Genomic DNA, 22,268 nt, shown 5'->3' on the forward strand with positions numbered 1-22,268 from the left:
TATATAAATTCAGACCTAAGCTTCAGAGTTTGGTTTTCTTGTTTTGCTGCAGAACCTGAGCACGAGCTCTTCCTGGTCTATGGTAAAGGTCGTCCAGGGGTCATTAGGGGCATGGACATGAACGCCAAAGTACCAGATGAATACATGATCCCCATAGAGAATCTGATGAACCCGAGAGCTCTGGACTTTCACTCGGAGAGCGAGTTCATTTACTTTGCCGACGCCACCAGCTACATCATCGGGCGACAGAAGATTGATGGAACAGAGAGAGATACCATCGTGAAGGAAGGTAGGGTAATGACAACTAATGAAAAAAAACAAATAAAAAAATTCTTTCCACAGTCATTTCTTTACCAGGTTACACTGGAAGTTACACATGCACACTCACATTCAAGTCAAATGATTTTGGTTTTGTCTGTAAAAGCAAGGCAAACATTTTCACGTGAATAAAATTGCATGAGATTATACACAGGTTTACAAGAGGTGATTATAAAGAAGACAATAGGCATTGCTTTTTATTTATCAAGGTCAAAATCTTGTTTACACAAACATCATTTACTTATTTAACCCGTATTTATCCATTGAGTTCAATTGCACTACTTGGAAGTGTTTCCACAAATGTTGCAGATACAAATCTACATGATAACAATACTTTTTCCCCAAAAAAATCCAGGTTTACACATCTGAAAAGACTATGCAGTCAGTAGTTGTTTAATTGCAGCAGCAAGAGGCACCAACAGTCTCTGTTTGTCTCAGGAATCCACACAGTGGAGGGCATAGCTGTGGACTGGATGGCTGACAACTTGTACTGGACAGACGACGGGCCTAAAAAAACCATTAGTGTGGCTCGGCTGGAAAAAGCTTCACAGACACGCAAAACCCTCATCGAGGGAAAAATGACTCACCCTCGAGCCATTGTCGTGGATCCTCTGCACGGGTAAGACAAAGAGATGGAGGGAGGGATTGAGTTTGATGTTTTTGTTCCAGAGAAAAATAATGAAGATCATTGCACAAGGTTCAGAGTGAAGAGGTTATGGCAACAGTTCTAATCATGCCGACGTTGAGGTGGTCGTATGTCTGATGCAAGTGTGTCGGTTTGTGCCTATGTGTGGTCAGGCAACACACGGTGAAGGAACATGATTGGGGGTCATTTCTGATGACTCTAGTGTTTGTGCTCACCTCTCCACAAAGTTTGTCCACTCTCTTTCTCTCTCAGATTAATTAATTTATTTTGGATGAGCAATTTATTGATTTTATTATCCACCACTTGCATCACTCCTTTTCTCTTGTCTGTATCTCTTCACAATTTCCAGCAGAGAGTGTTTTATAATATTCATCACATTTACGTGGTTGACCATTACCACCCTGAAATGTCCCTTCTGATTTCACTTATCACATGCTGTTTAATAAAACAGATGGAGCATGTTGTGCATTGCATGGTAGATTTCCTCCCCAAGCTTATTAACAGACACCCATGTATGTCTTGCACTCTTTCAAATCATGCTTAATCTTGCTGTGTACGGATGTGTCTTATTGATAATGACCTCCTGGGATCCGAGAATCACACGGTCATAAACACACACACACACACACACACACACACACACACACACACGCACACACACTTTGAAGATTGCAAGCGGCAGGATGATGTGTGTCCACACACTTCCCAGGGGAAAGGCAGTCGCCTCCACTAATGCCTGTAATCAATCAGGCTCACCGAGAAGAGGGAGGAGAAGGAGAAATACACGGGGAAAAATGAAGAGAAGCAGACAGATGGAAAAGGGAAAATGAAACGTTAATGCTAATGTCAGTCATATTCCTGCAGGGAGATGGAGGTATAGTCTTGCACAGTGTTGTTGACAGCCAGTGAGCAGGCTGAGCCTAGAGCAGTGAGGGAAATTGACAGGTGCTAAAGTACCTGGTGGCAAACATTTGTTTGCCTGTGGGCAGATCTCCGTAGAAACACTATGGAGCCATTTCACTGAACGCTCTGCTTTTTATGGCTGCTCGACGAAATGTCCTTGCCTCTGTTAATGGCTTGAATTTTTTTCAAAATGCCCCAACAAATGTTTTTTTTGTTGTCTTGCTATCACATTTCATTCAGTGCTTGTACTCATAAGACACCCTTGTTGCCTGCTCAGGTGGATGTACTGGACAGACTGGGAAGAAGACCCAAAGGAGAGCAAGCGAGGGAAAATTGAGCGGGCTTGGATGGACGGCTCCAACAGAAACGTGTTCCTGACCAGCAAAACGGTGCTGTGGCCCAACGGGCTCAGCCTGGACATCCCTCAAGGCATCCTCTACTGGGTGGACGCCTACTATGACCGGATTGAGATGGTTTACCTAAACAGCACCGAGCGCAAGGTCAGCAGTCGCTCACCATGATGAGGATTATTTTACTGCAGGCTTAATTAAGGCAGCGCGGTTTACAGGAATCAAGGCGCAGGATTATTCTGACATGGCAAGTTGTGACAAGCTACAGTAAAAAGGAATGCGTTTTAGAGCAATGGAGGACTGTGGGTGGTCCATCACTATGCGGTTCATAGTCTGTGGGCTTGAGCCCTTATAATACTGGTCAATCCTTGTGGCTAAATTGATGGTATTTTGTTTTCACTGGCTTGTGTGTTGGTTTTATTTTGGTTTGGTGGTGTTTTTTGGAGCATTAAAGATTTGTAAAAACTTGATTTCAGTGCCACATAGATTTATGTTCTACCTTGTCGTACCACTATTACTTTGCCGCTTATTATTTTTATATTGGCAGCATAATTAAGTCAAATGTTAAAACAAAGAAGGTTCTTTTATCTTCACCATGAATTAATACAAATATGTCTTGGGCAGTTATTCTGGATACAGAGTGCTGCAGTCTGTTTTTTTAAAAGCATACATTACCATCATGCTGTTTTTTTTTTTACACATCAGACGGTGTATGAAGGTCAGGAACTGAACCATGCCTTTGGTCTCTGCCACTATAAACACTTCTTGTTCTGGAACGAGTATCGTAGTGGCAGCATTTACAAGTTGGACACCACCACTGGCACCGCCACTCTGCTGCGCAACGAGAGACCGCCCATCTTTGAGATCCGCATGTACGACGCTCAGCAGCAGCAAGGTGACTGGAAATCCATTACAAATAAATAATTCATCTATCAATCCATGTTCATTATAAATGATTATTATCCAGTGGTATTAACAAGGCATAATTGGTGCTAATTTGTGTTTGCATTGACTTTATGTATCTGCACATTCATGTTTGTTCATTCCCAGGCTCTAATGCGTGCCGTGTGTACAATGGCGGCTGCAGCAGTCTGTGTCTGGCTATACCAGAAGGAAGGCAGTGTGCCTGTGCAGAAGACCAAATACTAGACCCAGCTGACAACACTAGCTGCAAAGGTAAAGTTAAACATGAACGCTTTGTATGTGCTACTAAGAGTGTGTGAGACTGAAGGGTATTTCTTATGGCACCCATGTTGTTTTGCTACACATATAAGGTTTTATTGCCAGTATGTTGGACTCTGACTGTGTGCTTTGTTCTAACTATCTGAATATTTGAACAAATGTAGACATACACGGGGCCACAACTGAAGCACCTGCATCATGTAACACAGCCCAATACAACCTCTGCATTAAATACTGTCTTTTGCCAAGAATAGTCAAGGAGGTCCCGGTATTTTGCCTACACTCAAGTTGCTCAAAAATACAAATAATATCCAAACCAATTTAACACTACAAACGGCAAAGCTGTGACCTAGTCTCAATGAAAATAGTTTTCCAAATGCTGAAACACAATCTCTTTTATCTACAAACAATTAATACAAAACTTTATAAAGTCTTCTAAAAATGTTAGTTTTGCATCACAACTCAACACACAATCACAACATACATAGCTCTTTCATTAGATGCCATCTGTACACTGATATGCTGAGTATAAGGATCTAATATCTAGAGTCTCATTTCATGTGTAGCCCTCTGTAAGTATAGACTATCAACATATATATGGGGAAACAAACACATTTTTACTCATATACACATAACAGTATCAGACACAATTGCTTTAACAAAAGATGACATGAACATAGTTACTGTATAACAAAATACGGTATATAATTAATTTAATTGGTCACATGTGTTTTCAGAGCTGCATCCTGTGTGTAGGTGATTGATCATCTAGCAAATAACACACAGGCTTTTAGTTTTGAACAATGTGTCTGACAGATAACTGTTATTTTTATAAAGTATGTTTTAGAATTGCTGTGTAAATCGGTCAAATTGCTTATGGTTTATTATACCATGCTAGGTAGATTGGCTGTCAATATTTGCGCCTTCAGTACCAGGTCTTGTGTCTGGGCATTCACATTGACTCTTCTTTAGTTTTGTTCCAGCACCTGTTAAAGTGTATTGGATGCCACTAATGGATTTATACTTTTCTTTTAATTGTTATTTTCCATGAACCTTTCATTTTTGGCCATTCAAAACCGTGTTTTGCTTGATGTAATCATATTTCATATTCCTTTTATTCCTTCTTTCCTACTACTTCTCTGTCCACAGCCAATCCGTCGTATGTACCTCCTCCTCAGTGCCAGCCTGGGGAGTTTGCTTGTAAAAACAATCGCTGCATCCAGGAGCGCTGGAAGTGTGATGGAGACAACGACTGCCTGGACAACAGTGACGAGGCTCCTGATCTGTGCCGTCAGTTACTGCGTGCACACACACATGCACACATACACACACACACACACACAAACACACACACAAACACACACTTAATCTAACAGCTCCAACCCCTGTTGGTACTGAGTCAAATGACCTCAGACCGTCTGAATTTGACAGTCTGGTGATGCCAGAATGGAAATGAGAGAGCAGAACCTACTGAGTGTCTGTTTATATGTGTGAATGTTTGTGTGTGTAGCAATATCTGTGGATCTAGGAAACCCTCTTTCTGCTTGTCCATCTGTCTGTCTGCGGTTGGAGACCAACGGTTGATCCCATCTAAGACAAATCAAACGCCCATCCAAAACAGCTAGAATATTTGCTCTTTTTTTACTCGTTTGCAAATCTCATCCCGCCACAATTTTTTCCACGGTTTCTTCTTCTTGCCCTTCAATGCATCCTTTCTTCTCTCCAGACCAGCACACCTGCCCCACAGACCGGTTTAAGTGCAAGAACAACCGCTGCATCCCTCTGCGTTGGCTGTGTGACGGCGACAACGACTGCGGGAACGATGAAGACGAATCCAACACCACTTGCTCAGGTACACAAACAAGCATACTCACTGTGCCACAGCTGGACAGGTCTTTTTAGTCGTTCACATGTGACATGAGTTCAACTGTGTTGTCTTTTAGCTCGTACCTGCCCGCCTAATCAATACTCATGTGCCAGTGGGCGCTGCATCCCTATTTCCTGGACATGTGACCTGGACGATGACTGCGGTGATCGGTCAGATGAACCTGCATCCTGTGGTTGGTCAACTTCAGTAGATTGGTCTTTAGCTGAAGGGTGATTTATAGCTGTTAGAAGTTGTTTTAACACTGTATGTCTAAACTGTAGTTTTGTCCACAGCCTACCCCACATGTTTCCCCCTCACCCAGTTTACCTGCAACAATGGACGCTGCATCAACATAAACTGGCGCTGTGATAACGGTTAGTGTCTGTTCTGTATCTCTCCTCCTCTTCTCCAGTATGCCTATTTATAGTTGCGACCACTTGCTTTCCTTTGTCACAGTTTTGCTGTGCATGTTTTGTCACCACCCTCATTCGTATTAGCACACACGCTTCTTTTTGTCACCTCGTACGTTTTCTGTGTTTTTACCTTTTACTGTTGCTATTGTCTTTCGTTGTTTTGTGTCGTTGGTTTTGTTGTATTGTGTTGTGCTCTTCGCCCACTCTGCTGTCTTCCGTTGGTTCTGTCTTTCAGAAAAGGATTGTGGGGACGGCTCTGATGAGTTGAATTGTCCAAACCTGACCGGTTAGTGCATAGATCAACATGCACCACAACAGCCATGATGCTAGCCTCGTTCTAGGACTAGTTCAGAGACGCTAGGGCTGCTTTTCTGCATTAAACAAGGCCACAAGCTAAGGGCCAATACTGCTGGCTTTCATTTACCATAGTCTTCTTCACACAGGTTTCAAAGCTAAATTAGATTTGATATCTTGTAATACATTATTCAGTCAAGCGAAAAGTGTAGTCAAATAAATGAAACTATTTAATTCGGTATAGATTTAATAGAATGCCAGAATTATTGATGAAAAGTAGAAAAACTACAGATAATGTTCCCTTGATTACTATGAAATTAAATGCTATGGAAAGCACTAAAGGTTTTACATCAGGTTGCCCTTTTACCTTAGTATGGATATAACAGCGCTTAAATTATGACGCTCTGCTGCCAAGCTCAATGTATCAGTGCTCGGTACATTCCTCATGGTGCATGGTCTGATCTATGCAGTTTCTGTCATTATTTACTCTCATCTCTCATACTCCATTTCATTTGTATTTCATTGTTTTCTCTGTCACCGTGTTAATTGTGGAAAAAAATAAATTACTTTCTGCATATTTATATGAATATTGTTTTCCCTTTGAGGCAGTGGGCGCCTCATAATGTGAGAGAGTGGGTGTTGTTTGACTGTGTTTGTTTTTCAGATAACGACTGCGGGGACAACAGCGACGAGGCAGGCTGTAGTCACTCCTGCTCCAGCGCTCAGTTCAAGTGTAACAGTGGCCGCTGCATCCCAGATTACTGGACCTGTGATGGAGACAACGACTGTGGGGACTACAGCGACGAGACGCACGCAAACTGCACCAATCAGGGTCAGTGTCCTAACCTGCCCATCAGGTGGGACAGTTAGTCAGTCCATAGTGCTGGTTCTGCATCAGTGTTGACTTTCTGTTCTTCTTCAAACAGCACACCGGCAGGAGGGTGCTATACCCTGTAATTTAGACAACCGAAATAAATTAAATATGTTCAGTATAAAATCTATAAACACAGTACCCCGGTGTGGTTTAATGGTGCATTAAACCACACCTCAGTCATTATTTGTGGCACGATTACGTGATCAGAAATGGGTTGCTGCAGCTGATGGGACTGATGCACTGATAATGCATGTTAATGGATTTCTCTTGAGTCCAACTTGTTTCCAAGTGTGCGTTGGGTTTGCTATGCACACCTGGACATGAAAGGTCCTGAAAAACCTGCACATGATGCATTGAGTACTCTGCATCTCGATTCAGGAAAACATGGTCCCTCAGTCACCAAGAAGAACCTTTATTAACGTGTCAATGTTAAACGCTGAAGCTGATGTTAATGATGTTGCTTCTTTTTTAAACAGTATTCATGGCACACTGCTGAGACGAGAGGTCGATATTATTATAGATGGACCGTTGCATCTCTGCACTGTTTTGTCATTTATTCCCTGGACTGCATGTGGCACTAAAGTCATAGCTAGTATTTTCATCTCAGTCAGTAGATTTAACAGGTTCCTGGTCTCTATTAGTCTCACTCATCATTACTCTCCCTAGTCGTTTAGTGAGTGATATAATAACTGTTAAGTGTACCTATCTTATATATCCTAATTATCTATTCAGTATTATGCTCATGTTGTTAAGAGCAACATTTACACAATAACACAAATGATTTATTAGCAGCTGGTGTTTATGACTAAAGCAACGACTCTCTGAATGCTTACTTGAATCTGTTCAGTCTGTCCCGTTGCTAAGACCTGTTGCCATCCAGATTTCCAACAAACAACTCATTAGTTTTTGTTTTCACAGGCTTTTGATGCTGTACATTGTCTCTGCTCAAGGCTGTGTGTCCTGATTTGATTAATGCAGGCAAGGATTGAAGAAAATGTCCCGTTAGAGTCCTAATGGCGTCTTTCTCTCCACAGCTACGCGTCCCCCTGGAGGTTGTCACACAGATGAGTTCCAGTGTCGTATGGACGGACTGTGCATCCCCCTGCGCTGGCGCTGCGACGGAGATACTGACTGCATGGACCTGAGCGACGAGAAGAACTGTGAGGGCGTCACACACATGTGTGACCCAGCTGTCAAGTTTGGCTGCAGGGACTCTGGTGAGGGGACCATACTTCAAATGAATGAGAAGTATGTGAAGTCAGCTTAGTTTTTTGTTTTTTTAAAGTAACCCTGCCTTCTGTCCTTAGCACGCTGTATCAGCAAAGCCTGGGTGTGCGACGGAGACAGCGACTGTGAGGACAACTCCGACGAGGACAACTGTGAGGCGCTGGTGTGTAAGCTCTCTCACCATGTGTGTGCCAACGACTCCACCATCTGCCTGCCTGCAGAGAAACTTTGTGATGGCACTGATGACTGCCCAGATGGCTCTGATGAGAAACTCTGCGGTAAGAAATAACAGGGCCCAGGCTGCGTTTTAGTGCATGTAACACAATGACAGCGAGTAAAAGTCTTAAAATATTGTCTTCAGGTGTTAAATAACCGTTCTGTGTAGCTATCCCATGGGTCAGTCCTCATCTGATTTTGTCTGTCTTACAGACCTCTGTTCACTGGACAATGGCGACTGCAGCCATAACTGCACAGTGGCCCCTGGCGAGGGGGTGATCTGTTCATGCCCACTTGGTATGGAGCTGGGGGTCGACAACAAGACCTGTCAAATCCAGAGCTTCTGCGCCAAACACCTTAAGTGCAGTCAGCGCTGCGAACAGGACAAATTCAGTGTGAAATGTTCTTGTTACGAGGGCTGGGAACTGGAGCCTGACATGGAAAACTGCAAGAGCACGGGTAAGGGACCGAGCGAACCAAGATTGTGGCAAGAGACATCAAGGAAGCATTTTAACATTTGATTGATGGGAGCTGTACAGTTCGGGAGGATACCGGAGAAGTGACTGGTTTCCAGCTTTTGTCAGGGTTCAAAACTGCAGAATCCAGAAATGTGGTGAAAGTTTGGGATCAACGAAATGAGAAGCCGCCCAAGCAGGAAACTGTGGTTAGAGAAGACTCAGTCTGGCAAAATGTGATACTCCTTTAGACAATAGACGAAGCGCTGGAGACAGAAAAGAGCTTAAATACTGTTTGACTAAAGACTAAGACAACATGAAAAAGACTTAGGCTTAGATTTCTAGATGTCATCTTTTTATTTTTTTTGAAAAGACATAATCGAAACTATTAAGGAATGAAGTGAAGAACAGATAAGCGTTTTGTTAAAGTCAGATGTAAAAAACGTAAACAGCTGGGTCACAGTATAATCAGTTTGGGATTTTATCATCCACATATAGAATATAGTTCTCTCCCTGCAGCAACTTGCCAATGAGGCAACATGAATTTAGGATTGTGCTCTTCACTGCCAGGTCTTAGAGGCTCGCCGCCAGCACCCTGTCATTCATCTGGCTGCCTGTTAGGTACAGATAACTCCTGTCTTATTTACTCTGGGTTTTAATTACCCAGGATTAGAGCCACTCTCAACACAGCAGCTCTGTCATTGGACAAGTCATTCACTGCAGTGTAACATGGCTGCGATGTTTTCCACGCTGTAAAGCAGAGTATTTTAAGTAACAAGGGTTTTAACCCTTTACAATCTGCTTTGTTCTTCGCTGATTTATCTTGTTCACTTCCACAGATCCTTTCAAGCCCTTTATCATCTTCTCAAACCGCCACGAGATCCGCCGCATTGATCTGAATAAAGGAGAGTTCAGTGTGTTGGTACCGGGTCTGAGAAACACCATTGCCCTGGACTTCCATCTCAGCCAGAACGCCCTTTATTGGACTGATGTGGTGGAGGACAAGATCTATCGTGGGAAGCTGTCTGAGAATGGCGGTGAGCATAAAAAAAACACTTTTTTGTACCATTTTGGATTAAATATAAGGTAATTACAGATGATTTAGGTTTAGAAAATGAATGTCCAGCATCTAGATTTCTTCCCGAGCTTTTAGCCACATCAAGTGTTCTTCATCAGCGGATAGAGATTACAGCAGCGCACATTTAATTAAGACTACACCATCAGATAATTTGGAGTATTGCATGTCTTAAATCAGACAAAATGTCATAAGCAAGCCACTTGGACTTGGTTTTACTGGATTAGAGAGAATTATGAGTCATAACATTTGAATCTCTAAATATGTTATTGCACACTGGGAACATATATTCTAGTTCTGTTGAGGTGAATCATTTGTACATTTCAGTGATAGATACTTTGTTGTGACTTAACTGTTTGTAACACTGCCCAACAGGCAAACATATCTGGTAAACTATGAAGGTTTTCTGCATGTAAAACTGCCCTGTCGGCGCCGTACAGTGGCTTCTTGTGAGCAAAAAATCCAATGTGGTTTCATAAAGGCCAGACCAGTCAATCATGACCAGTGGGCTGACAAACAATGGCCTCTAACCACCACAGCAGAAACAAATGAACAAATCATGTGTACAGGCCTGCACTTAAGTCGTGTTGCATGTTATGTGCCATGTTTCCTTTGCAAAGCTAATGGCCTACATACAGTTAATGTGTGTTTTCATTGCTTCAGACAGGATAATGACTCATCTCAAATAATTAGCCCTGTCCCTCTGATTAGGGACCCAGTGGAAAATGAAAGGGATAGAAAGAGGCTGGAAAATGTGTCTCTTTAGCCCAGCAAGTCACCACATATTTAGTTGTTTTCGCTCTCTGAAATTGTAGTATCACACAACGTCTGCTGAGACATTACTGTACTTATTTATATTTTAATTCATTGTACAAACATGTGATTTCACCCAAACATAGCTAACAATTAGAATAGACAGATTGTGATGCAATGTTAGCGTTGAATCCTAATAGCTTGATTACATTTACATCATTTGTAAATACTTGGAGCAAAGTGGATTACTGCTTCAGGTTACATTGCAATCTGAAATGTTGCCATGAGCAAATCCCAGCCTTCGAAGCTTTTATCCATACATATTTAAATACTGTATGAATTCATTAAGAAACTTAAGCACCCCGAAGGAATCTTTATTTTACTGAGTAGCAAGCTAAAATATAATTAGATCAGAGTTTTTATGCAGTTTTTAACAAATATGGATGATGCAACAACATCCTGGAAACGTGTTATTTTCCACAATGTGCAATAGATTTTACAAACAATGAAAAGTGTACATTCAGTTAAACTTGTCAAGGATAAACACTCAATACAGTTTGAATTTCCATCGTAGTCCTCATTTGAAAAGGCAAAGGATACGTTGGCATCTTCAAATCAAGTAAGAAAGTTTAAAAGATCCACAAAGGACGGAGGATTTATTTCTTGTTGAACAATAAAATACCTAAATAAGTGATAAAGCATCAAAATTAGATCCACAAAACCAAACATGTTTATCATTTATCCTTTAAATCTGTCCTTAGCTTTAACCAGCTTCGATGTGGTAATCCAGTATGGGCTGGCTACACCTGAGGGCCTGGCAGTGGACTGGATAGCAGGAAACATTTACTGGGTGGAAAGCAATCTGGATCAGATAGAAGTGGCCAAGCTGGACGGCACCATGAGGACCACGCTGCTGGCTGGGGAGGTGGAGCACCCTCGAGCTATTGCCCTGGATCCCCGGGATGGGTATGCTGACTGTACCTCCTGCTCACATCAAACAAAACACATTTACACACTGACCATGATCTTCTTGCGCCATAATCTTTTATCAACTGCATGTTGTGCAATGATGTTGCAGGATCCTGTTCTGGACAGACTGGGATGCCAGCTTGCCCAGGATTGAAGCTGCATCCATGAGTGGACAAGGCAGGAAGACCATCCATAAGGAAACTGGCAACGGAGGCTGGCCAAACGGACTCACTGTGGATTATCTAGAGCGCCGCATCCTCTGGATCGATGCCAGGTCATAAAAAGGGCACACTCACACAAACACCTTCATTTGATGCACATTATGTGTCCTTCCGTCGACCCAGAAATTAACTGAAAGGTTGTGCAAAATGCAGGTCTGATGCCATTTATTCAGCCAAGTACGACGGCTCCGGGCTGATCGAGGTTCTGAGGGGACATGAGTATCTGTCACATCCCTTTGCCGTCACCATGTATGGCGGAGAGGTTTACTGGACGGACTGGAGGACCAACACGCTGGCAAAGGCAAACAAGTGGACAGGAGGCAACGTCACTGTGGTCCAAAGAACCAACACACAACCTTTTGACCTGCAGGTCTACCATCCATCCAGACAGCCGCAGGGTGAGAAACGCAATGTTGCCCGTGACCATACACATACTGGCGTATATTAAAAGTGTTGTTTAGAAATTAGGGCTCAGAAATGCTAGCCAATATAGCTCCAGAAGCAAATAGTTATTCCTAGTATAGTACACTAGTATATTCATGTGAGTGACAACTCAAGAGTTTATATGATGAATTATGAGATGTTTTAAGTATATATTCTGAATTATTCTTCCCTTCTCCCTAGCTCCTAACCCATGTGCAGCTAAAAATGGCAAGGAACCCTGCTCTCATCTCTGTCTCATCAACTACAATCAGACATTCTCCTGTGCCTGTCCGCACCTAATGAAGCTGAGCCCTGACAAACGCACTTGTTATGGTAAGTGTGAGCACACGCACGTAAATGCAGTTACTGTAGTAAACATTCTCTTTGATTCCTTTTTGAGTTAGCAGACAATTTCCCTCTCTACACTGTGGCATTCAGTTGAATGCTGAATGCCACAGTGTAGTCCCCGTCCTTACAGGATTGTTTATTTATTGTGTATGTATGTGTGTACGTGTATGTGTGTGTATGTGTCTGTTTGAGAGAGAGAGAGAGAGAGAGGATTTGACAATCTTTTTTCACTTTGAGGTGCTATTGCTTTGACAGCTTTGGAGCGCATTGAAGTGTCTGTCCGTGAAAAGTGAGAGCGGGCCTGTTTATTCAGTGTGTGAGTTTAGTATTCAGGGGAGCACTTTCTATTATCTTCAGAGGTAATGGAATGGAGAGCCCCATTCTGTCTGATGCAGGCATCAGCCACAACCCTCCACATCCACCACCTAGTTTGGCCTGGCCGATGCAGCCCTGACTCTGTCATTACACTCCCCCTCTCTCTCTCTGTCTCCTTCCCTCTCGTCCTGTCTATCATTTAAGCTGCACACAGTTAAATGATGATAGGACTGTTGAGACCAATGCAATTGTAGCGTCTCTGAACTGATTGAATTTACTCTCGCTGTCATGGCTGTGCTATTGAGTTAGCCAGCCAGACACAATCATTAGAGTCAAAGATGTAATTGGATTAACTGTTTGTTCAAGTGGCAGGAATAATGTGCAGATTCAACCATCCATGCTGCAACAACGGATCCCCACAAACCTAGAATTTGGGAGCACTCATGCATTTGACTTTTGACTTGAAGCTGCATTTAACTGTTGATTACCCCCATTGAAGGCTGAAGGTTTAGGGAGTTACTGAAGGATTCTTGTCAACATGTTCCCCACCCTGCAGAGTCTCGTCAGTTCCTGCTGTATGCTCGCCAGATTGAGATCAGAGGGGTGGACATCGACAACCCTTATTACAACTACATCATCTCCTTCACCGTGCCTGACATCGACAACGTGACTGTGGTGGACTATGATGCTCTGGAGCACCGTATCTACTGGTCAGACGTCCGCACCCAGACCATCAAGAGAGCTTTTATCAATGGCACTGGAGTTGAGACTGTGATCTCTGCTGGTACGAAGGAGGCAACACAATGAAATACACACCAGACTAAAGGCATATTGGTTTCAGTATTGACAGCTTTTTTTTGCCAAAGCAGTGCATGTTGCACACAAAGACTGTGGAGGGTAGTGTCTTCTGATTAATGGCTATATTTATATGTTGTATTTTTTTTATCTTCAGATCTGCCCAATGCTCACGGCTTGGCAGTGGACTGGATTTCCAGGAACCTGTTCTGGACCAGTTATGACGCCAATAAGAAACAGATTAATGTTGCCAGACTGGACGGCTCCTTTAAAAATGCTGTCATCCAGGGCCTCGACAAACCACACTGTCTAGTGCTGCATCCAATACTAGGGTTGGTCACCCACACACACACACACACACACACACACATACATACACACACACACACACACACACACACACACGAACACACGAACACACACACTTAAGCTGTCAAAGTTAGTCAAAATTATGCTTGCAGAAATTGCTCTCAGACACCCTCCTGATTTCAACTTTAACCTACAACACATACACACAGAAGTGTGCACATACAATTATACACACTCAAGCGATGTCTGGCTGTCGGGCTCCCTTCTGTTTGCAGTCAGCGATGACAGGCAGAGTAGTTTGGTATAGATGGTCGCTGACCTCTGACTGTTTCTTCGCTCAGGATGTGGTTCCAATTTTCCTCCCCTCGTGTCATCTTTCTCCTCCGTCGCTCTCTTTCTACATCTTGCTCCATTTCTATTTTTGAAGATGGCGTCTGCGTCAGATAGACTATGAATTATTTACTGCCAGTGTCTCTGTGGCTATCTGTCGCTATTTCCAATCCAGTGTTTATCATACATCCTGTACCCTCCTGCCTTGTTTAGCAAATGTCCCTGCTTTCCCCTTGAAACCTCATCCCCTTAGCTCCCCAAACAGAACCTGGCCTCTGTCTGCAGAGCAGACACAGACCATCTGTATTTATATATTTAGCTCTGTCCTGCAGGAATATGTGTGCTTTTGAGTATTTGAGGTGGATGAAGAAAGGATATTTTCTTAAGAAATGTCTCTGCCTCATGTGTTTTTTTGTGTACTCCTTCCTGCTTTCAAAGACTTAGCCTACTTAAGCAGAGGAATGTTTCAGATTTGAGCATTGTTGGCAAGGGGGAAAATAAGAAGCAGATGCTGGATCCATATGCTGGGGCTGTCTTCTCTTTCTGGCACACACACTGCCCAGAATACGTCCAGGAGTGGGTGGGGGCAAAGAGAGTCAGGGAGAGACAAACTCAAACTTGCATGTTTGTGTGTGTGTGTGTGTGTGTGTGTGTACAAAACATAAGAATGAGGGCGTTTAAATGCTGCAGAACTTTATTTAAAGGAATGTTCACAAACAAATGAAGGGTGTGGTGGTTGTGGTGGGATTTAACAGGAAGTGGGTGATGGGAGAGGATAGATACACTTTAAACATAGATTGCACACAGTCTAATTACAGTGACACACAATCACATTGTCTTGTATACTGCGCATGCATGAGGACTTTGATCAGTTTGAGAAGCAATCAAGTTAAATGATGAGCCAGAAGTCATTTTGAAGCTGAAGTGTTGAAGTGTTTCTCCATAGCTATATATCTGCTTCATCCAACTTCTTCAGCCTCTGTTGAACTTAAACAACGTATTGGATTTTTTTGTTTTGTTTTAAACATTCCTGTTAAAGTCACATATGGTATGGGTTACAGACCTTATGCTCAATTTTTAGGGATTTTGTTGTCACTATTCCTATTATAAAAAACTGCTAAGTTTTATAGTACCTATTTATAAAACCATGCAGTCTTATTTAGATCTGTTTCACTTTTTTATGAGAGAAAACATTTCCTAACATTTAACACAGAACCACAAAACCAGCATACAAACCATGACCACAAGGAAACTAAAGGCTCTCAAAATAATAATAATTATAAAAACTATTACAACAGTTAAGATAAACATCACAAGATACAACTTGCAAACTGTAAGAGTAATGCAAGAATGTAACTTGACAGCTGTTTGCGATCAGTTTCAATTAAATCCAGTCCTGCCACAATGATTAAGTAGTTATGGTATATCTGAGATTAAGAAATGATTGGAATGTGTGCTGTAATTATGAGATTTATTTAAGATTTAAATGGGAGAAGAAATGTGAGGTGTTCATTAAGACAGGACGTTCAGCCAGCAAATGTATTTTAGTTAAGATTTATGAATGATTAGTAGTTCTCTTTCTGCCTGACCCTTTAGGAAACTCTATTGGACAGATGGGGACAACATTAGCATCGCAAACACAGACGGCAGCAACCAAAGTGTCCTCTTCACAGCCCAGAAAGGCCCTGTCGGTGAGTATCCTCCTGTACCTCTTTGTGCGAATGCATAAGAGACAGCACACTCTAGTGGCAGGGCATGTCATTACACATCAGTTCTCTCTTTGTTTTTTTTAGGTCTCTCCATTGACTTTGACACTGAGCAGTTGTACTGGATCAGCTCAGGAAACAGCACCATCAACCGCTGTAAACTGGATGGTTCTGGCCTGGAAGTGCTTGACGGGGTAAAGGGCAAGCTGACCAAGGCTACGGCTTTGGCCATCATGGGTACGTTTCTGGAAAGTGTTCATTCAAGCCAGAGAGCTCTCCCCTGCAATATAATGATAACTTTTATATTTGATGTATGTGTGCCTTTAAATGTTGCTCTCAAGGTTCTATCAGTGTTAGGTCGAGTTCGGATGGAGAGAGTTAAGCATCCTGTCCTCTGTTGTATACTTTAGGAGAAAAGTTGTGGTGGGCAGACCAAGGAACAGACCAGATAGGAACCTGTGACAAGAACGATGGTGGCAACTGGAAAATCTTGAGGAACAGCACGTCCCCCATGATGCACATGAAAATCTACAATGAAACAGTGCAGAAAGGTGCAGAGCTGGCTGCCACACAACAACATGTTTTTAGTTAAATTACTGAGCAAATACATTTTTTAAAATGAGGGGAGGAAAATATGTCCTTTTCTCATTGAAGGTCTGTTTTTCTTGCCGCATGAAGCCTGTTTATCTATGCCAAAACACATCTGTTTATGTCTCTGTAACCCCTCTTTGAAATGTTTTGTGTATTTGTTCTTGTGCTTTTGTGTTCCCAGGCAGCAATCTCTGCAGTAATAACAATGGAGACTGTTCCCAGCTGTGTCTCCCCACCTCCCCAACCACCAGAGCCTGCATGTGCACTGCAGGATACAGCCTGCGCACAGGGCAACAGTCTTGTGAGGGTAGGACACATTCATACACGTTTTCTTAATTCAGCCAAATTTGGATTCAAGAATTAATGAAAATTACATGTGCAATGTTACTCAAAACATTGAGTGTTTTTTTTTTGTAGGTGTTGGCTCTTTCCTGCTGTACTCTGTGCATGAAGGCATACGCGGTATTCCTTTGGACCCATCAGACAAGTCTGATGCCCTGGTACCAGTGTCAGGCACATCCCTGGCTGTGGGCATAGATTTCCATGCTGGTAAGATTGTTTTTACAACAATAAACATGACATACACGTGAAATAACAGATTCATTTAACACTGCATTTAGTATGTACTAAATTATGGTAAAGGAAAAGTTCTGTTGAGTCAAACTCGTTTCACTTGTTTTCACAGACAATGACACTATCTACTGGGTGGACATGGGCCTGAGCACCATTAGCAGGGCCAAGAGAGACCAGACCTGGAGAGAGGACGTGGTCACTAACGGCATTGGTAGGGTGGAGGGCATCGCTGTGGACTGGATAGCAGGTGAGAGGCACCTCAGACATGGACAAAGCAGCATCAATCATACAAACTGATCAGTTCTGTCAGTATATCTATCATCCTTGTTTGTCTGTTACCATACGGTATTCAGAGGAAAAGCTATTGGATCAGAAAATAGGAAAGAGATGCGCAAAGAACAAACACAGACTTGAAAAAAAATTTTATTTCCGAGGTCCTTGAAAGTCACTTTAAGTGTCCAGAAGGAGGTGTTACAGGGCCGGCGCATGACAAGTTCTCCTTCGTGCTCTACAGGAAACATATACTGGACGGACCAAGGCTTTGATGTGATCGAGGTGGCCAGACTGAACGGCTCTTTCCGCTATGTGGTGATCTCCCAGGGCCTGGATAAGCCTCGAGCCATCACTGTCCACCCTGCGAAAGGGTGAGAGGCTACAACACTCCAATTACTACTGTAGCTGTCTGTAGCTTCTGCTTCTGTAATCTCTCTCATTATTGATTACTGAGGAAGTTGTCTCTGTTCTTTGTGTGTGTGTGTGTGTGTGTGTGTGTGTGTGTGTGTGTGTAGCTACCTGTTCTGGACAGAGTGGGGCCAGTACCCCCGTATTGAACGGTCTCGTTTGGATGGCACCCACAGAGCCGTCCTGGTCAATGGCAGTATCAGCTGGCCCAATGGGATCTCCATTGACTATGAGGTGCAGTACAACGGGACCATTCTTGTATTTTTATCGCTATATTACAGTGCATACAGTGAACACCCCATCGTTACATTATCTCAACTATGCCTGTCTGTATGCATGTAGGAGAGTCTGCTGTACTGGTGCGACGCCAGGACAGACAAAATTGAGCGCATCAACCTGGAGACTGGAGAGAACAGGGAGGTGGTGCTGGCCAACAACAACATGGACATGTTCTCTGTGTCTGTGTTTGAGAGCTACATCTACTGGAGTGACAGGTCAGACATCCTCCCCTCATTTTTCACTTTTTGTGAGTGTAAATATTATTACATCTAGCTTAATTTCTGCTTTATTTCTGTTTACCGTTTGAACCAGGACACATGCTAATGGCTCCATAAAGAGAGGCAGCAAGGACAACGCCACCGACTCTGTGTCTCTGAGGACTGGTATTGGTGTACAGCTCAAAGACATCAAGGTTTTCAACAGAGCCAGGCAGCAAGGTAAGCACTAAGCAGTTAGTTTTAAAAATACAAAATGTCTTTTGTATTTTTGCATCATCATCATAATTAAATGCTTCATAAATGTTACAAAGCATTTGATGTGCAATTTCATGTTGTTGATGATTATTTCATGGATTTCGTGTCTGTGTACAGGAACAAATGTGTGCAAAGATAAAAATGGTGGGTGCCAGCAGCTTTGTCTTTTCCGTGGCAATGGACAGCGGACATGTGCCTGCGCTCATGGCATGCTGGCTGAAGACGGCTGCAGCTGCCGTGACTACGATGGCTACCTGCTTTACTCAGAGCGCACCATACTAAAGAGTGTCCACCTGTCGGATGAAAACAACCTGAACGCTCCCATCAAACCATTCGAGGACCCCGAGCATATGAAGAATGTCATCGCACTCACTTTTGATTACAGAGGAGGTGGAGGAAGGGGAGCTAATCGTATCTTCTTCAGCGACATCCACTTCGGCAACATCCAGCAGATCAGTGATGACGGATCCGACCGCAAGACCGTGGTAGAAAGTGAGTATATCCTCATGTTGAGTCACTTGTCTTTTATCAGTCAACCAGCTTATGTCCCTGTTTATCTACAGTTCATTTCCCCTCCCAAAGGGGATATTGGGCATGTCATTAGTCAAGAGGTATTTCTGTTTACTTTTTTAATAAAAAAAACAAAGTACCTTAGTTGTAAACATCTGATCTCAAAACCGCTGTTTTCGAAACACAGCCAGAAAGATTTTAGTCTGAAGTTGTAGCCAAGAAACTAGAAACAAATTGAAATATTTGAGAACAGAGTGTATATTATTATAAACACGCCTACAGATTCACAGATGACCTTATCTCAGCTCAACAAAACACAGGTGCACTGTTAATATTTACCAATGTGCCTTTACTTGAAACTGTTTTACAAGGAATACATGATTCAGGATTATTTGTCCCACTGCCCCTGTGGAGAAGCAAGTCCCGGGACTACTGGTTTGATCTTATTGTACAATATTTAGGCAACCAGTGAATTTTTGTCAGGAGGGAAAGATGTTGAATGTTGCCTTGTTAAGTCGACTTTTCTCATGAGCGTAAAGATTATGTCCATTTTTTTCAGGTGAGTCTTTCAGCAAAGCTGGTCAGTTTATAATTGTTTTATTCTGTTATTATCAGGATTTGTCTAGTGTTTCTGTGTCAGATGTTTGGCTACGTCAAGCTAGTTGTTGAAGGTGATACTGTCAGGCAGCTGCCATAGCAATAGCTTCGCTGGCTCCTTGCTCCGCCTCTTGAACAGCCTCAGTAGGTTTATAATTGTTTTATTCTGTTACTATCAAAATGTGTCTAGTGTTTCTGTGTCAGATGTTTGGCTACGTCAAGCTAGTTGTTGATGGTGATACTGTCAGGCAGCTGCCATAGCAATAGCTTCGCTGGCTCCTTGCCCCCGCCTCTTGAACAGCCTCAGTAGGTCTTGTCTGAACTTTTGGGACATCAGTACATATAGGATGGGGTTCATCACCGTAGAGGAGGTCGCCATGAGGCGTGCAAATACATTGAAGGGGCCATAGCGCGGAGATGCACCAGTGGCCCCAGAGCTTTCATCCGCCAATAAGGCCAGTGTCAGTCCATAGGATGGCAGCCAGCACAGGGTAAAAGCCAGCACCAACATGGCCGACGTCTTGGTCACTTTGCTCTGGTAGCGCTCTACTTGGGAAGCGCTGCTGGTTTGCTGCCTCCCCCACAGGAACATGTAGATGCCTCCATAAGCCACCGCAATTGTGACCAGTGGAAGCAAGAAAGCCACAAGGAAGTGAAACAATCCATAGATCAGCTGGTCTCTGTGGAACAGGAAAGTAAAACAAGCGAGGCTTGGGGTTCGGAGTGGGGTTCCCACAAAGCGAAACACCAACTGTGGAGTAGCCAGGCAGCAAGCCGGCACCCAGAGGAGCACAGCAGCTATAGACACACAGCGAGAGGAGAGAAGGCTGAACGCTCTGGCAGGCCGCACCACAGTCAGATATCGAGACGCAGCCAGCATGGCCAGTGTGAAGGCGCTGGCTGAAGAGCAGGCCGACCCCAAGAAGCTCACCAGACGACACATGAAGTCTCCGAACGGCCATCGCTGCAGGGCTATGGCAACGGTGTGGAAGGGAAGCATGGAGAGCAAAAGCAAGTCCGCAGCGCTCAGAGCCAGCAGGAGGATGTCGGTCCCTGCGCCTGTCATGGATCTTTGAGGGGACTGTCCAATATGTCTCCTCCCACTTCTCTGCCTTCTACACAGGATCATCATCACCATGGTGTGCCCGCCAACTCCCAGCACCAGAATCAGTACATCTAAAATGGGGACGAGGACCTGCTCCACATTGCCCAGCCCAGGGTCGCTGCTGTTCCCCAGCAGACCCTCTGATCCCGTAGAGTTCAACAGCAGCATCCTGCCTTCAGTTACGGAGAAGTCTTCCAGTCATACTGCCACTGTTGGTATTTGGTTGGGTCAAATATTCTCATGCCGGTCATAAAACTACAGATAATGCCAGTGGGAAGGATTACTCATACTGTGGGTCAACAGCAGTTTGCTTTAAAAATAACATCAAACTAAGTTCCAATAACTTCCCTTTGAAGGTTGATGGTAAAATCTACCAATAAAAACGGTGGATGTGATTTACAGGAAGAAATGCACACATAGATGACATACATTCACGTCTACTTTGTGAACTGACATTCCCTTTAAAACATATCCGGCAAAATGACATTTTCATAGTAGAATTCAGGGTGTTTCCAAAGTGCTGCATGTGAATCAAACCACTCCAGTCCTGACAGTCAGGTCCACCTGTGATTGGCTGGGTAAGACTCCTCCAATGAAGTCAAGACACTCCTGATTTCTTAGTTGCTGGGTTTTCCATCCATCTCTTGTTAAAGCGTCCAAGTGTTGAGAGCTAAATGCCGTAGGTTGTGTGATTTCCTGTCACTTCCGAGCAGGCGGCCACTCCACATGACATCTCAATCAGACCCGTGCTCAGCAATCCACAATCAGCTTCACGATTGCCTCCAACGAACAGCTCTCCTGAGACACACAATTCTGTCAGAGGAGGAAATGAAAGGAGGTGAATAGCTCGACAGTAAGAGAGGATGAACCAGAGTAAACGGCAGGTGAACTCTGGACTGATTATCATAGAGTAGGCGAGAGAAGGGCTGGCCAGCTCTCTGTGGGAGGGACTAAAGGGGCCAAACATTGTTTTTCCTGAGGTCAATTGTTTTTGTACATTCTGGAGTTTTGTCCCTGGACACGCCTCTACAAAACACACCAAGATATGATACATACAGACAGAGACAGAGTAAAATTGTGTTTGTTGTCAGAAATCTGGGTAATTATTGACTCCTGGTCTGATTGCAAACACTGAACGGCTATCACACCTACTGCAGATAACCGCAATAAAGCACTATCAGTGTCAGTATATCCAGCTGAGCTCAAGAGCTGTAAATCCAGCTCAGCAGAATAATTGTACGCAGCTAGAGAACATGTACAGGAACCCAAATAGGCCCCGGTCAACAATGCAGTGTGAAGTTGAACACAACTGAAAAGCAATAATTGAATGGAGGGAGCGGCATATAAGAGCTTTATAATTCATTAACAGCACCAGAGAATGAGGAAATAGAGATGAATGGATTTCAAGTTGCGCCTTATCGATTTTTAGGATTTGATTTATGGGCACGAGAAGCAGTGGCGAGTTGTTTT

The 22,268-nt window shown here is 43.3% G+C and overlaps 2 protein-coding genes across 5 annotated transcripts in view; one reads left to right on the forward strand and one right to left on the reverse strand.

The window, feature by feature from the left end:
- LOC137796171 (low-density lipoprotein receptor-related protein 1-like) overlaps positions 1-22,268 on the forward strand; it is an 85,828-nt gene that overhangs the window by 44,156 nt on the left and 19,404 nt on the right. For 2 of the 4 annotated variants that reach the window (XM_068593912.1, XM_068593914.1), the window contains exons 11-41: positions 53-289; positions 757-937; positions 2,145-2,367; positions 2,923-3,112; positions 3,268-3,393; positions 4,549-4,689; positions 5,126-5,251; positions 5,343-5,459; positions 5,548-5,640; positions 6,638-6,805; positions 7,882-8,064; positions 8,155-8,352; positions 8,504-8,749; positions 9,585-9,782; positions 11,335-11,539; positions 11,652-11,816; positions 11,917-12,161; positions 12,388-12,519; positions 13,406-13,633; positions 13,802-13,976; positions 15,880-15,974; positions 16,077-16,226; positions 16,400-16,540; positions 16,762-16,887; positions 16,998-17,129; positions 17,266-17,400; positions 17,668-17,797; positions 17,942-18,068; positions 18,177-18,328; positions 18,426-18,550; positions 18,704-19,078. In XM_068593912.1, the coding sequence (XP_068450013.1) occupies positions 53-289; positions 757-937; positions 2,145-2,367; positions 2,923-3,112; positions 3,268-3,393; positions 4,549-4,689; positions 5,126-5,251; positions 5,343-5,459; positions 5,548-5,640; positions 6,638-6,805; positions 7,882-8,064; positions 8,155-8,352; positions 8,504-8,749; positions 9,585-9,782; positions 11,335-11,539; positions 11,652-11,816; positions 11,917-12,161; positions 12,388-12,519; positions 13,406-13,633; positions 13,802-13,976; positions 15,880-15,974; positions 16,077-16,226; positions 16,400-16,540; positions 16,762-16,887; positions 16,998-17,129; positions 17,266-17,400; positions 17,668-17,797; positions 17,942-18,068; positions 18,177-18,328; positions 18,426-18,550; positions 18,704-19,078 (5,265 nt within the window). The remainder of the gene's footprint in view (positions 1-52; positions 290-756; positions 938-2,144; positions 2,368-2,922; positions 3,113-3,267; positions 3,394-4,548; positions 4,690-5,125; positions 5,252-5,342; positions 5,460-5,547; positions 5,641-6,637; positions 6,806-7,881; positions 8,065-8,154; positions 8,353-8,503; positions 8,750-9,584; positions 9,783-11,334; positions 11,540-11,651; positions 11,817-11,916; positions 12,162-12,387; positions 12,520-13,405; positions 13,634-13,801; positions 13,977-15,879; positions 15,975-16,076; positions 16,227-16,399; positions 16,541-16,761; positions 16,888-16,997; positions 17,130-17,265; positions 17,401-17,667; positions 17,798-17,941; positions 18,069-18,176; positions 18,329-18,425; positions 18,551-18,703; positions 19,079-22,268) is intronic. The other 2 variants (XM_068593913.1, XM_068593915.1) reach the window with 1 other exon arrangement.
- On the reverse strand, positions 19,938-20,966 carry LOC137796173 (somatostatin receptor type 5-like). The gene has a single exon (XM_068593921.1). The coding sequence runs from the start codon at positions 20,964-20,966 to the stop codon at positions 19,938-19,940; it is 1,029 nt and encodes a 342-aa protein (XP_068450022.1).

Source organism: Clinocottus analis, unplaced genomic scaffold, assembly GCF_023055335.1.
Source record: "Clinocottus analis isolate CAN_PGR_092001 unplaced genomic scaffold, fCliAna1.0.p SCAF_3, whole genome shotgun sequence".
NCBI classification, from domain to species: Eukaryota; Metazoa; Chordata; class Actinopteri; order Perciformes; family Cottidae; genus Clinocottus; species Clinocottus analis.

What these genes read in the sequence shown, in the direction of transcription:
- LOC137796173 (XM_068593921.1), bottom strand. Translation starts at nt 20,966, where the DNA reads ATGCTGCTGTTGAACTCTACGGGATCAGAGGGTCTGCTGGGGAACAGC.